Source organism: Drosophila willistoni (genome assembly GCF_018902025.1).
Source record: "Drosophila willistoni isolate 14030-0811.24 chromosome 2R unlocalized genomic scaffold, UCI_dwil_1.1 Seg200, whole genome shotgun sequence".
NCBI lineage: Eukaryota > Metazoa > Arthropoda > Insecta > Diptera > Drosophilidae > Drosophila > Drosophila willistoni.
In genome coordinates, this window is record NW_025814051.1 from 6,410,647 (window position 1) to 6,426,867 (window position 16,221).

At 31.7% G+C, this 16,221-nt stretch overlaps 2 protein-coding genes across 4 annotated transcripts; one reads left to right on the forward strand and one right to left on the reverse strand.

Annotated features, from left to right (window-relative positions):
- Window positions 1-2,315: 2,315 nt before the first annotated feature.
- On the forward strand, window positions 2,316-15,150 carry LOC6643611 (centrosome-associated protein CEP250). Of its 3 annotated transcripts, XM_023176435.2 has the most exons (12): window positions 2,440-3,179; window positions 4,262-4,597; window positions 4,887-5,045; window positions 5,431-5,688; window positions 5,745-5,991; window positions 6,052-6,140; window positions 6,545-6,667; window positions 13,212-13,368; window positions 13,452-13,657; window positions 13,715-13,983; window positions 14,075-14,360; window positions 14,773-15,150. In XM_023176435.2, exons 1-12 carry the CDS (start codon window positions 2,694-2,696, stop codon window positions 14,989-14,991), a joined length of 2,835 nt encoding a protein of 944 aa, XP_023032203.1. In that variant the 5' UTR covers window positions 2,440-2,693; the 3' UTR covers window positions 14,992-15,150. The 3 variants fall into 3 exon arrangements, with proteins under 3 accessions (XP_023032205.1, XP_023032204.1, XP_023032203.1); XM_023176436.2 differs by lacking the exon at window positions 14,773-15,150 and having other exon boundaries at window positions 2,319-3,179; window positions 14,053-14,150; XM_023176437.2 differs by lacking the exons at window positions 13,212-13,368; window positions 13,452-13,657; window positions 13,715-13,983; window positions 14,075-14,360; window positions 14,773-15,150 and adding an exon at window positions 6,736-7,024 and having other exon boundaries at window positions 2,316-3,179.
- Window positions 15,038-15,656, reverse strand: LOC6643612 (protein UXT). Its single transcript, XM_002066345.3, has one exon. It carries the CDS (start codon window positions 15,620-15,622, stop codon window positions 15,158-15,160), a length of 465 nt encoding a protein of 154 aa, XP_002066381.1. The 5' UTR covers window positions 15,623-15,656; the 3' UTR covers window positions 15,038-15,157.
- Window positions 15,657-16,221: the final 565 nt, after the last annotated feature.

The window sequence follows — 16,221 nt, forward strand, 5'->3', positions numbered from 1 at the left end:
AACACAAAATGATTCAAACTTGTACATACAAATAAAAAATTTTTGTTCTTTACATATGGAAAAATCGATATAAATAAAACGTATAGTGAGCGTTAACACTTCAACTAATGAATTCTTTTTTATTTTCGTTGCAAAAAGTATTGTATATGGAGAGAAGATTCCTGTTGGGCGGAGAAAGAAACATATGTACCTATATATTTTGATCTACATCCGATTGCAAATTCTGGGCTATTTGGATAAAAATTGAGATTTAGACAATTTCGTTTGTTATATGGATTTAATGTTGAAGATTTAGTTGGCCTGCAAAATCAGGATAAAAATCGCTCACTAAACTGACAATGACAGTTGTGTACAACAAATCTGTACTTTTATAAATTCGAGAGCGTTTCTTCTCAGAAACCTCTTTCTAGATATATATCCTTAAATGAGCTTATTTTCAAATCACCAATAACCCCTTCATTGGAAGAAAATGGTACGCCAGTATAGATGAGTTGAATATGATCCCTTCTTTTAATCACTTTCGACTATTAAAGACTATTTTTTTTAAAGTTTTGTTTTAACATACACCGCGATGGCCTTTTAATCAAGAATAAAAACAATAATTTTAGAAAGGGGGCTCAAAAAAGATGGGATGGTAAATAATGATTATTTTGTTTTTTTTTTTTTATTTTAATAAATCATCCACTTCTAATTACGTTAGGAGAGCCAAAAATCAACCAATTTACTCGCCTATGCATAAATTATGATTTTTTCACTATCAATCACATAAAAATCTTATTAATGTAGCATAGTTTTTCATAACTTTTAATATATGTACCTACAAATGTATATTTTACATGGGTCATTTCATGACCGTCGGAAAGCTAGAGACTCATTGGCAATCATCACTATTGAATTCCTGTTTGATGGTTTCTTACCAATATTTTTAAGTTTTCTTGCTGGGATAACCATATTTCTACTAATATGTTATTTTTTAATAAATAGTACATTTTTTTGAAGTATTCAGACAACTTTCACAAATCCTCAAACTGGCAAAAGGTCCCATTGAAAATTACTGAATTTCCTTAGCCATAATTTTGTGATTGGACACCCCCAGAAAATATATTGTAGATGGTTTCATGAATGTCTGTCATTTAAATTTATATTTTTTATGATTCTATTCGATTATTGAAAGTAAGAAAAAAACGTTTTTGTATTTTATAATTTGACTTAATTTTCTAATGTTTCTTAAGACCTTCTTCTGTAATTAATAAGTACAACAAACACAAGGATTATAGAAATTGTTCTATACGTTTTTGTCTTAAACTAAAGAAAATATATATACACTTTCTATATAGAGATTCAGATTTTAAAAAATTATAACTTTTCTAAACCAATTTTAATTTATTTGGCCTTCAAAAATTATGCAAATAAATTTTATCTAACAACAAATAGTAAACCGACCACAAAGTCAACAACAACAAAAAAGAAATTATTTAACTATTAATTTAGCCAACAGACAGAAGTACCAACAAAAGTTAGCAAATGTTGCTACCTTTTATTTATCGAAGAAAAGAAGTAGATCAGGACTTATTTCAATTAAAAATTTTATCAAATGAAACATGGTATGTACTTAATTAAATGATTTTTAAATACCTATTAAGGACATCTTAAAGGATCGATGTGCAAATCAAAACTAATTTTGATAGGCTTTAAACGTTTTAATCTTTATATTTTACTTTAAATTTTGGAAAATATTACAAAACTTAAAATAAAATGTGTCTAAGTTTTCTTTGAAGTTCATTTATTTAGATTAGAACTAACAGATTGAATTATGGATTAGGCTTTTGTTTGCAAAGTCTTGTTCTTTGATTCGAATGGTTGATTACTTTCAGACGCTACATTCATCATTCTACCATACCCTACTCGAAATATAGGGTATAGCATGATCGGTGTCTTGATCTAAAGTGGAAAACCTTTTTTTTTTTGTTTTTCGCTAAGTTCTTGGGTAAACAAGCAACCGATCCAACCACTGATAAGGCGAAAAAATGAGAGTATCTAAGTGAACGATGAGAAGAGTAGTGGATCGGTGGAGAGTGTTTCAAGAGAGTGAGTTGATATATATATAATATTTTGCCCATACTGAGACCTGATTCCGAAACCGAATCAGTTGCCGTCTCCAAGCGTAACGGAAAGCAACAAACTGAATTTGTAAACGCGTGTGTGAAACCGATATATATATTTATATATATAAGTATTTATGAAGTATATATATATATATATGTACACAAAACTACATTTTGCGACGTCAGAGGAATACAAACAAAAGATATGAACGCAACGTTGCGTTGACGTTGACGTTGTCGTTTTGAAGTCGCTGCCAAGGTTTTAATTTTATGTTTTTTTTTCCCGATTTAATTTTTGCGTGTAAAGTTAAGTGACCTTTTTGTTTTATTATTGTTTTGTTCGATTTGTTGATTTAGTTTAGTGAGTGGAAAAACTGCATTTGAATCTCGCCCAACATGAATATCGGCAGTGCCTTGAGTTTCTGTACACACATATCTAATTCAAGTGAATGTTTTTGGAATTAACAAACAAAAATAATAGTAAATGTAAAAAAAAATACGTAGTAAATAAATTCATTCAAACTCAAAATTCTACAAATTGCCCAATATTTGGGGCAAGACAAACATTGGTTTTCGCCTTAATGTAATATGAGTGAAAGACACACGGCTTTCGTTTTAAATGCCAAAACAATGGGCATCTCATCATCATCATCACCAGCGCCAGTGCGTTCTTCTCCCTCAAGCTCACCCACCAGGGAGAGGAGAGGTAGTTGCAGCAATCCACAGCAACAGCAACAGGAGCAAAAGCACCCGAAGCAGCAGCAGCAGCAGCAAGAGAAGACTTCAACAGCCTTAGTTGGACCAACCACGTCCTCTTTATTCGCTAACCACAACGATATGGGTCGCTTGGGGGGAGCCATGCAACAAGTGGCTGCTGGATCCTCACTTTGTCCTCCACATGCTCAATGCAATGTTGCTACCGATACCATATCCACAGATTACTATCGAAGTCGTTTGAACCGTCTACGTGACCTTTCCGGCGATACAGCCCAAATGAACTTTGAGCTGAATAACATATTTGTCAAGCGATTGGAGGAGATTGATTGTCTGGACAAGCAAAAGGGTGATGCAACGGTGAGATGAGTCCCAAAGTGCAAATGATCTTGACTACTTACTATACACAAAACATTAACCTAGATCTACATACGTACCAAAATGAGATGACAGAATTACCAGATTTTTGCTTGTATAGAATTTTGTAGCCAAAGTGTAGAATGTATTTTCGAAGAGTAGCCAAAAATATTGAAATTTTCAATTGTAGTCTTGCAGAGTATTTAAAAATATTCAAAATTTCAATTCCCTTGTTGCAGAACAGCTAAAAATATTCAAAATTCTAATTCTAGTTGTGCAAAGTAGCCAAAAGTATTCAAACTTTCAGTTCTATTCTTGCAGAGTAATAAATTTTAATTTCTAATATTAGTCTTGCAACATAGGGCTAAAAGTTATTCTAACATAGCTTCCTTTAGTGTTTATAAGGATTCAATTGATTTTAGTAGCTCTATTTTAATCAGTTTAATTATACATTTATTAGGATCAAAAACTTTTTATTACTAAAATTTGAAATGGAGCTAAGATTGTTGAACTCAGCTTCTTAAGTACATATGTATGTATGTACTTATATTGTAGACTCTCAAATTTAAGTTGAAGTAGAACTATAAAGATAATTGTAGTTTAATTTCCAAAAGTGTAGCCAAACTGACCAAAAAGATTTCATACATATATAGAACAAAGAAAGTAAAAAAGAATTATATCGAATTTGTGAAAAATTTGTGGTGTAAAATGAATTTATATGAATCTAATAGGCCGTCTATTGGCTATAAATATTATTATTGTAAGCCTATTTTAACAATATATATATACATACATATATACACATAAGTAAGGCCTTAATTATAGTAAAATCTACTTGGAATATATAAGGTATATTTTTATGACCGTGAAAACCTCGTTAGAAACCAACGTCATTCAGTTATTTCCATTAAAATTTTGCTTCTGTTTTAGTTAAAAATTTTTATGACTTAGCTTAGGCAAAATCTACTTGTATAAATATTGATTCAAATGTTTAAAAAAGTTATAAAATGCTTTTGGAAATTTTTGAAATCATGTTGGTTAATTCTCTACAATCTTTTGTTGTTAATTCTCTTCGTCATATGTAGAATCTTACACCGCAATTGCGTTTGATAACATTTCAAGAATGGGTCGATTTGCTTCTACATGTGAATAATATAATGTTTGGCAATATGTCTGCCTTGGAGGAGGAAGCCTATGAGAAAATATCTTCTTATTTTCAATCGATTCGTGGTGAACAACAGGAATCTCTAGAGGAGAATCGCAAATTGCGTCGCGATATCTGTGAGATAATGAAACTCGTGCAGAATGCCTATCATAAGAATGTCTGGAATACCCAAGATATGTGCCTGGAAACGTTGACCGTGAATCACTTGCTGGGCGTTCCCAGGGATCAAACGCCAACGGAGAGTGAAAGTGAGAAGGTATTTGGGCCGAAGAGAAAAATACGATTTTTAATCAATCAAATTTCGTTGTCTTATTCGTGTTTCTTATAGACTAGCGACAAGGGATGCGGCGACTGCCGTTGCAAGGATCCAAAAAGTGGTCGCCCCTTAAGCGAGTCTCTTAAAATAATGAAATAACAAATAATTTTTGTAGCAAATTTATATTTGTTTATGTTCTGTCGTGTTTTTCTTCTTTTCATTTAAATTAAAATAAATGTTAATTCTCCTTAAGTATTAAAATTTTTGTATTTGTTATTTGTATTTGTAGGTAAATAAATGCATGAAATCCTTGGTTAATGAAATGGCAGCCAAACATGATGAAGTCTGCCATTTGCAGAGGCAATTGTGTGCCCTAGATGGGGTCGTACAAACAGCCAGGCAAAAGATTATCCTTAAGGATCAGTGCATAGCCCAGCTAAATCAACAGGTAAGTAATGAGATAGATTGAATTTTAGTTTAACCAAAAGCCATTTTAGACAGGAAACTGTTGTTTTTTTGTTCTTATTGACTGCAAAGGACAATATTCTATTAATTCTTAAATCTTTAAGTTTTTTTAGTACTAAGAAAATGGAACAAGGATTTAAAAAAAAATCTTACGTTTTGGTTGACCGAAAACTATTTGTTCTCCTTTATTAAATCTAGTTCTCTTTGATATATACTTAGATTTGTTTATACATCACTAAAACTCAATAGTTTCTTTTTTAATATATAAAATTCGCGAATTTCATTTACTAACTCTTAAAATTGTATTATTAATTTCATCAATTTGCTTCTCCTTTTTATGCAAAAACCAATTTCTAAATATGTCGCAGTTGGCAGAAGTCACAGAACGTTTGGCCAATCTCGAGAAGTCCTCAGAGGATATCAAATCCCAAGAAAATTCATGTAGCCAAGCCGATGAGCAATTTAATTTTGGTTTATTGGAAGGATTAAGCCATCAAGATCAACAGGAGAGTGAAGTTTTAAAGATACTCAATGCGGAACTAAACGAACTCTTCAATTTGAGTAATCAAAATAAAACATCGATGGAATGTTCTAAAAAGACTTTGGCCTGTTACATAAAGAAAATTGTAAGTTTTAAATACGCAAAATAATGAATTTTAACTGTTTCTTTTTTCAAATTTAGAACTCTGAATATTCAGAGTCTTTGAAAAAGTTGGAATTCATACGAAATCAAATCTTTTTATTGGAATGTGACATGGATAAATCGCCGCTTCCCTTGGCCTCCAGTACACAAAAGCCACAGCCACTTCAGATTCAAGACAATTCGGAACTGCATGTTTTGGATTCCTTACGAAATCGTTTACTATCCATCAGCAATTGTAATAAGGAATTAAGATCAAAGTGCCAGCACATGGATGTGCAATATGCAGGTTAAAATGCAATACTAAATTTAATCCTTCCTATCGCTTACTTTTTACATATTTTCACAGAATTACTCGCTAAATATGAAACTGATAACAGCATAAATCAAAGAAATTGCACTATACTCAAGGAATTGGCTGACCTTATTTGTAGATTGGTAAGTTCTATAGATCCAAGTCGATATTTAATTTCGTTTCTGGGGATAATATCATTCGAAATCTTATCAAAGTCGTTCCTATACGATTGATAATCGTTTTTTAAATGTTTCTAACAAATTCAGAAAAGTTCGATTTTAGTTTTTAAATTAGTTTGTCAAGTTATTTTATTTTAATTACTACAAAATTTTCAATTTCTACTCTATTTGGTTTGCCTGTTTTCTTTTAGCTTATTTTTTACTGACATCTTAAATCTAATTGTTCTTTCTTTAAGTCCTAAACTTGAAAATCCCGCCAGAAATTTTGTCAACTAATAATTCAATGATTCAATGTTGACTGCCTTTTTTGACTTGATTCCAAATATTATGCAAATTTATTTCCTTGTTTTCTTTTCTTTTTTTATTAGCGCTCAATGGAATTCTCATATAGTGACATTTATACTGAATCATCAACGAGAAATCCTTTCTGTGCGGCCGTTATGGATATATTTGAGAATAATAATCGCCAAGAGCAACAACTAAAGACTTTTGTAAGTTTAAATAATATCCAAAAACAACAAATCAGTTAAGTGCAAACTTCAATTTAAACAAATTGTAGAAAAATGAGAAAGACGCACAACCAACACCACCAACACCACCAACAACAGCAACAACAGCAACCACAACTATTGAAACACCATCACCACCGCCAAGCACCACCAAGAAGCTCCACATAAACTAAACTAGGTCACTTGTTGACCCGCCACAAAGGAAAGGCAAAAAGGAAAAAAAAAACATTACTTAAGACTTTTGGACTAAGTTTACTTTTGCTGCTTAAGTTTTTAAGCTCTTAGACTAAGTTGATGTATAAAAACAAAACAGAATCTATCCATAAGTACATATATACCGCCTATTTATGTATATATATGTATATTATATTTGATTTACACATGCAAAAAGGAAAACCTATATGGTAAATGACATTTACATTCCATTTCCTGAGGGTTAAAGTCAGAAATCCAATATACACCATAAAAAAGAAAATAGAAACGAAAAAAAGAAAAGAAAATCTATACAAATGACAAGAAAAATATTGTTGTTTGTTGTTACTGTTCGCTAGCTTTTGGTTTGTTTTGTCTTCTGATTTATTTACCCATATATATTTTATTCGAAATAAAAATAAAAAATCATTTTTTCTTTTTGTTTTCCCCTTCGACAAATACAAATCGCTTACTACTGCTACACACTAGAGTCAAATGTATTTATTCCAACTGCAATTGCGCTGCGATGGTAAAGGAAACGTCCTGACTGATGGGGAGCGGGCGGGGGCAGGATATAGGTAGGCACCTATCCCAGGCATCTTTGGGTAGGAAGCAGGAAGGACTAGAGAACCTGGCGGCATCGGAAATAGGTTTCGTGTTATTTATTTACCCACAATCGACACGCGAGCTTAAAACGTACAATGATATGCATATCGATGAGAGTTGTAAGAAGGGAGGGGGGAGATTCAATGTGTGGATGGAAAGAATCTACTTACAATAGAGCGGAGCATTGTTCATCATTCATCGTGTTCAAAATATTAGAAATTTTAAATAGTAGAACTATCTCGGGAAAGAGGTTTTTTTCATATCGCAATATTTTAATTTTTTACAATTTGTTTTCAAAACTAGAAATTTTAGGAATTGGTTAACAGTCCTTGCAATGACTTTTAGAAGATATATAGATATATCTATAAGTCTTTCGATTTAACTACATAGGACGACATTTTTGAGGTCATGAAAAAGTGTTTCTAGTTCTGTTTTTGTCTGTTATAGTAATTTGGGAGTGCTGATCACGCGGCTATACTTAGTTTTTGGCCATTATGTCAGGATTTCTAGAAATCGGGTTGGAGTTATTCAAAAACAACAATATAATATTGTTTATAATATAAACAATTTTGTTTATATTATAATATAAAATATTGCAAATGAGCTCATTTTGAATAAGTCCAACCCGATTTCTAGAAATCCTGACATGATGGCCAAAAACTAAGTATAGCCGCGTAGTATAATAAATATTATAGTAAAAACATTATTATTTTAACCTGTGAATATATTAGGTATGAATAAAAGCATAATATCTTACACTTTGGATATGGTTTTAAAATAAGTAAAATTTGAAATTAAGTTTTAGAAATTCCAAGGATTTGCTGCTGATTAACTTTCTATAGTATAGTTTTGGGTGCCTATTTACCAATACCAGATATTTAGTCAGAATCAGCGTACCCGAATTAAATAAGAACGCCTCTCAACTTAACGTCACCAAAAATCATGTAGGCCTTTGCTATTTAACGGATTTAAATGTCGAAATTGTTACATGTTGGCTGTTTTACAAATTTTCAATCCATTTTTTGAACGTTTGCTTAAAATAATTCTTGTAAATGAATGGCTAATATTATTTTTCTCAACATATTCGAGAGCAAAAGCCAATTAATTGAAAGGTGTGTGTATAGTAGACATATTAATGAGAAAATTGGCAATTACTTTTCATTTCACTGACTAAAAAGGCAAACTATTTGAAACCGAGAAATTGGCCTGGAAACCATAAATCAGGTTTCAAATTCGTTTCCAAAAAAATCATTGTCTGAATAACTTATTAATCTTTTAATCATATGAAAAAATGATTTGATATTCGTGTCACGATGCCATCGGCCATCAACATACACAGAGAGCTTCTAAAAATTCAGCTAGAGCCGCCAGTTCTCTTCGGTACAGCGATTCGGAAATCGGAATCGGCTTTGGAATCGTTGCCCTAGTCCTGTTCCCGCCGTTTTGGTATGTCCTTTCCAGCGTTCGTCATTTTCGGTTGCTGTTTATTCGCGTGAAACAAATCAAACGGAAACGCCACTCAAAACGGGATACACACGGAACTTTGAATATTATAATCAGAGGACTCCTCATCGTCGCCTCACAAAATAAACACATAAAACAGAAAAGGGAGAAAACCCGAAAAAAAAAACGAAACGAAAAAATAAAACCTGACAATTTACGAGCCTTAATTAGTTGCACCCACCGGAAAACTAGGTGGCAAGGCAACCGTCAACACCCAAAGGATAAATAAAATATCTACAGGGCAAAAGTCGTGCAATTAGCGTCAAAAGTTTTTGACTTCATTCCGTTTTAAGGATAGTGTGAGACGAAACGAGCGGGAAAAGTTGTCGGGCAAATTGTTTTTTGAGTGGTCGGACCTAAAGGACTATAACGGGCGGGGGAATTGAAAACTGAAACTGTAAATGTGCAAATTAGGAGGAGCTCGCGAAAACAGAAAACTTTCGTGTGGATTGATGAAGAGTTATGGAATTAAAAACCTGTCAAACTACGAAAAGTTAAAGTGTTTGTTGCAAGTGTAAAGTGTAATTGCATGTCAAATGCAAATGTCCCTACTAATTGTGTTGAATACAGAAATGTCATCTAATATATGTCATCTATATACTATATATTCAAAAAATAAATTGGCTTTGACATATATAGTTTAAACATTTATTTGAGTTCTTTAAATAATTTGTGCCCGGAAGATTTGTAAGGTACAAATAACGCACAACTCTTCATATAATATTTTTTGTTTTCTTTTTTGTTAAGAAGTTAAAGGAAAAAATATCTAAATTTATTTAGTTGGAATATAATTTAATGTTATAGAGTTAAAAAATATTGTTCTTAATAAATAGAATCATTATTTTTTTTTACTAGTAATGAGTGACTTATTCTAATTGATCAATTACCTAATTATTTTATTGGTTTTACAGTTTTTAAAATGTGTAAATTTTTCGTTTTATGCCAGTTTCAAAGTACACGTAATATTTACTTAATTTTTTCTTACTTTTAATTAACACTTGATAAATTTATACAACAAACGCTAAATTTAAAAGATTTTTTCAAAATTCTTCCCTTTTGATCTAGTTTTTGAAATTTTTTCAGTCTTAAATCGAAAGTTACAAATATACCTATGTATGTATATTGAAAATTTCATATTTTCAAATTTTAAATAAATTTGATTATTTATTTTGCTTTATTCAATAAATTTCAAATAGTGTCGTTTATTTGTTAATCATAAATTATATTTTCATATTTTATTTCATTTCATTATATGCACTTTATTTTCTTTATTAAATTTAGCTTAAAACTAGCTATATAAATTTCAGAGCTTAGACTTACATATCTAAATATTTGGTATTTAAAGCCTAAAATTAATATTAGGAATTATTTTGTACAATGATTTCTATTTTCTATTACTTCTCTTTCAATCCTCCAATCATCCTAAGAAAATGTTGACCTTTGAAATACAAAAAGGCTTGAAACTTCAAAGAATTATTGAGAAGATACTGTTCAACAATAGTTAATAAATCATTTAAATTTTTAGTTACAAATATTTAGCTGTTTATTGTAAACAAATTACAAATTCCGTTTTATATATGTGAAGTAAAAAGGATAATTTGCATTACCAAAATAAATACCATCAACACGCTATTAATATTTCAAACAATTGTTTTTTTTTTATATATTTTTGCGTGTAATTGAACCGTTTTTTATTTCAGTTATTAACAATTCAATGCCCTCCAGTTTTATTTTTTTTTTGTGTGTGTTCTGACAACAGAACAAGCAACAGCAATTTATCTTAATCGATTTTCAGCTGCCTCCTCGCCACTTCTGTCCCACTCTTTGGGCTATCATATTCGGAATAATAACAAAACAATACGATGCGATATGATATGAAAAATGACTCCTTAAAAAATGAAAGAAAACTAAAATAAAAATAAAACCTAAAGTGTATTAAGTGCACCTAGCCACGCTCCTCCTGCTCCTCATTGTCTAGTGCCTACAACGATCTAATTTCATGCCACCACCCGCTGGTGACTTTATTTTCCAAATCGTGTCAAACAGTCGAATCGTCAGAGTGAATAAAATAATAATCATTTGACTTCTGATTTGGGTGTTCCTCTGTGGGTGTGTGTGTGTGTGTGTGTGTAATTGTGAGTGAAACGAAAGTTTGGTGTAACCTGAAACTTTGGTTCGATTCAGTTTTATTTTCGTGACAAAGTTTTAATAGCAATATTATTGAAATGAAATGAAACGGTAATGAAGGCAAAATTCGCGTCAAAAGTAAATAAAATAAAATACTTTATATGTATGTAAAATGTAGGTACATATGTGTAAATATGTATGAATATTGTTGTTGTACCATCTAACACGAAAAGCTTGAAAATATCAAGAATTTGACACCACAATAACAAAGTTTCAACTGACTTCTAATAGCAATGGTAAGACTTGAACAATTTTCTCTCTCCTATTTATACCCTTGCAAAAAGAGCATATTGATTCTTTAATATCAGAATTTAAAAAAAATAAAATTAGATACCAAATTGAAAAGTTTTGGTGACGGCAATCAAAACAATCTTGTTTTCTATAAGATTAAGTTTATTGACCTCTGAGAAATGAAGAAATTAAACTTTTTTCGCCGAAAAATTAAACAGTTTATAAGAATGAAATAAATTTTAATAATACATATTTCAAATTTATAAGAATGCAAAAAATTTGATAAATATTTTAAATTACATTTATAATAAGGATATTCGGACTTTGAAATATTATTGTTGATTAGGTTATATGTATACATATATGTATGTACATATGTATGTACATTTATGACGTTAATTTTTTTCAAATTTAGGTTTTATTTTTTCGGTTCCTAAGTAACTTAAGGAAATGATTTTTTCTGTAATTTCTTGGTAATTTTATTCAGATGATGAACCGTAAAAATGGTCACATAAGTTTTTTTTTTTATTTGTGCCACAGGTGCATTTAAACAAAGCAAGTCCAATTTTTGGTTGATTTTGATTTTTACTAAAATCTTGAATATTACACTAGAGAATATGAACTCTTTGAAGAAATTACAGAAAATTATTTCATAAAGTTACTTAGGGGCCGAGATAATCGGAACTAAAATAAAAAAAGAAACATCCATATGTACTTCGTATGTTCTTAACTAAATTAAAGCGATCCAAATCCTTTTTCTATTAACCTTTGAAACCTCGTTTTGTTTTGATTTTTCTATCCTTCTATTTTTACATATGTAAATGTAGCATTTTTACAAATTTAGTTTTATACTACATAAAAAATTTGGAAATTATTAACATAATTAGTTTTTTTTTATAAACATTTGCAATGTCTTAATAAATGCGAAAAAGATCACTGAGCGAAATAAAAATAAAAGAAATATTGAGAAAAAAAAAATAAAAATGCAAATTATTTCAAAAAGTTAAAATAAAGTGACACGCATAAATTTGTTTAAGGAATCAGGATGTAAGTGCTATCAAAGATCTTGGGATATATATATTTTTTATTTAAATATTAAATATTATTGCAATCGGATTTAGTTTTAATTTTATATTTCTATGGAAGCTGCATGAACTTTCTGGAGTTACATTGTTTATGTTCAGTTAATACAACTCACAATCAGACATAATATTAATTTCTTTATTTTACATTTCAATTTTAAAAATAACTTTTACATTTCACTTTTCGGTTCACTTTTACATGGATTGAAGTTATTAGATATTTTTAGAAAAAAAACGAGTCTTTGACCAATTTTCCTTCAGACTTTAAAATTGCTTTTTCTGCAAGGGTTTTCGCTCTAGATTTGTGAGATAGTCTTACATTTTTTGTGTATACTTTTTAGGATAGTGGAGAGGACTGTCCACATCGGCAGCAATTGGAGGATACTTTACTCCATTGTCAGACACAGAAGGAGATTTTACAAGTGACCCGAGATAATTATCTTAGTATTATAGATGAGTTTAAGCGTGATTTAGAGGAATTGACTGTACAGGTGGAACAGCAGCAACAGGAGCAACACCAGCGACAACAACAACAACAACAACAACATGAGAACGATCAACCACAGGATCCTCCATGTGAAGAGCCTACACACAGCGTGCTGGAATTACAAGTTATTTATACAAAACTCACTTTTATTTCATAAACAACAACAAACACTTTTAACAATTGATTATTATTTCTTGTCTCTATTTCTTTCTATTGGTTAAACCTCTTTTTCACGTAGAATCAACGTTTGGCCTGTGAAATTGATAATCTACATACAACTTTAAAGGATCGAGATCATCAGATTAAGCAATTGCATGACATGATCACTGGCTTTAACGATATCCATGAGAATACACGACTTAAAAATGAGATTTACGACTTAAAACAAAAGAATTGTGAGTAACATTTGCCTAAAAATAGTTAAATTTACTAATTAATTACTTAAATTTACTATTGATATCTCTGCCCCTTAAAACAGGCGTTCAAGCGAGAGTAGTACGTAAAATGGGCTTAGAGCTGAAGGGTGAGGAGGAGCAGCGTATTGAACTTTGTGATAAGTACGAGAAACTTTTGGGTAGCTTTGAGGAGCAATGTAAGGAATTGAAACGAGCCAATAGTCGTGTTAATACATTACAGGAGAGATTAAGTCAAGTTGAGAAGCTGCAAGAAGAGCTAAGAACTGAGGTGGGTCTTGATCTTGAATCTGTCTGAGAAATCAAATTACATACATCTCCTTCTTAGCGCAATATCCTGCGCGAGGAAGTCATAGCCCTGAAGGAGAAAGATGCCAAACGCAATGGTCACGAACGTGCTCTATGCGATCAATTGAAATGCTGCCGCACGGAAATTGAACAATCACGGACTCTCATACGGAACATGCAGTGCCATCTGAAACTGGAGGAAGCCCATCATCAGGACACTGTAATGAAATTGGAACATGCAAACCAAGATATACGTCAACAGATGGGACATATTGCCGACGAATGCAGACAGATGCAGGTCAAATTGAAGTATGTATTATGGAACTTACTTATGGATCGAGAATATATAATGTACTACATATATATATTTAAAAACAGTTACCATCTTCTTGTATTGCAGGCAGCAAACTGATGTCAATCAACAGCAGTACTTGATAATCGAATCATTTCGTAATTGGAAAATAGCCCAAGTTAGATCAGATGAGGCCATGCGGCAGTGTGTGAAACGTGGAGAGGATCATATCAGTACGCTGCTCGAAGAGAATCAGCGTTTGTGTGAAGAATATCAGAAATTGCATCGAGATTATGATGTGCTGGATAATGAAATGCTGAGAGTTAAACAAGCTGTTAATAGTCGTGGATCATCTCAGAAGTTAATTAATCCAAGTGAGCCTATAGGCAACGATGTGAGTCAGAGTAATGACCAAGCATATCAACCACAGTCATCTAACGATTTCTATCCCGAGTCCTACTCCCCATCCTATCCTCTTTACTACCAAGAACAACAACAACAACTAGAGATACAGCCACAACAACAGCCAACAACAGAGTCTTCTTATCAATAGTTTTCTTCCTTGCTTTTTGCTATTGGCAAACATAATGGAGTCTATATGTGTGAAATCAAGTCATTGAAGCAATTTTTATAGCAATCGGCAAATTATCATTGTTCCAAGAGGATAACAGTAATTCGTTCCTAAAATAGTACCCAAATTGCAAATCAGACATTGATATCACATTATAGCCACATGACCAAATCTTCTACAGTAGCAATCTGCCCAACTCATAACATGGAACTTAAACGACACATTTTCCCCTTAGATGGCCAAATGTGTGCAAGATCTAAGTGATACATCTCGACGCATAGCCGATCTTAATGACAAATCGCTTCATCAAATGCCATGGCGGGCACCAGGAGGGGAAGAACGAATGTACCAGCAACAACAACAACAGGGATCCAATGCAACAATAGCCTCTCCACTGTGGTCACTGAAAGACACACAATTCTCGGATAAACTGCCAGCAGCAGCATCAAAGTAGCGTCTATTTCAATCATCCATCCTCATCCATTCGAAACCAAGTGAACTTTTTGACAAAACCAAATTCGGCCAATTGCATTTGTAACTGTAAATTATATATATTATATATATATATATATATATTTGTAAATTGTAGTTTAATAAAAACTAAGTAATCAGAGTTTGGCTTATGCTCTCCTTGCTTCCTCCTGCTCGTCCATTAACAGCTTTTCCCTCTCACTAATGGCCAAAAGAGCCATTTTGATTTGGGCCCTCTTCTTGACGCTCTCCTCTCGCACAATATCCGCCTGTTTCGTTAAGATTTTCACTCGAACATCGCTGAATTGTTGGGCCTCCTTCATGCTCATGGACAGGTATATATCTTTGCCAATATTGACCATTATTTTGTCCATTTGATCGGATTTCACTTTGGCCTGCATAAACATATTGCTGCCAATATTTACTTGAGTCTTGTAGCCATCCTTCATATTCGATTGAAATGTTTCCAGTGTATTCTTAAGTTGTACATATTCCATAATCTCCTCGTTGAATTGTTGTAGGCATTGATCCAGCTGTCTGAGATCTTCTTTAAGGACATCATTAATAAATTCCTCGATTTGTGCAATTCGAGCCTGATGCGGATTTGTTTGCATTTTGTGTTACTTTGCATTGCTCATCAGCTGTTCATTGTAGTCGCTTCATCTCGCTCACACTTGCCTGACCAGTATTTTTGTTTTCAACCCCTATTTTCTTTTTGGTGTGACCGTGTGAATATAGAAATCTTCGTTACCTTTTAAATAATATATACATTTACGTCGATGGCCCTAGCAGCTAGTACGTTATTAAGCAATTAAATTTATATTTTATATACTTTCTAATAAATAAATAATAATAAATAATAAACAATGACTTTTTACCCAGGACTGTAATCATTTTGAGTTTTATTTTATTATCGATGTTGAAAACAAGAAATAAATAATAAAGTCATCAATAATTAATATTATTTAATCTTATTTATGTTCATTATATCAAATATGCTTGTATTAAATTATTTCTATATATGCATTTATAATTTGTCCTTGGATAAAAAGTAAATTTAGAAATTGGTTAAATGATTTATTTATGGTTTTTTTTATAACAACATCTACACATATGTGTATAACATATATAAATCAAATAAATTACTCAACCTTGCCATAAAATCCCTATGGAACAGCTCTTGTTTGGTTCTCGAAGTTGACCATTTCTGTAT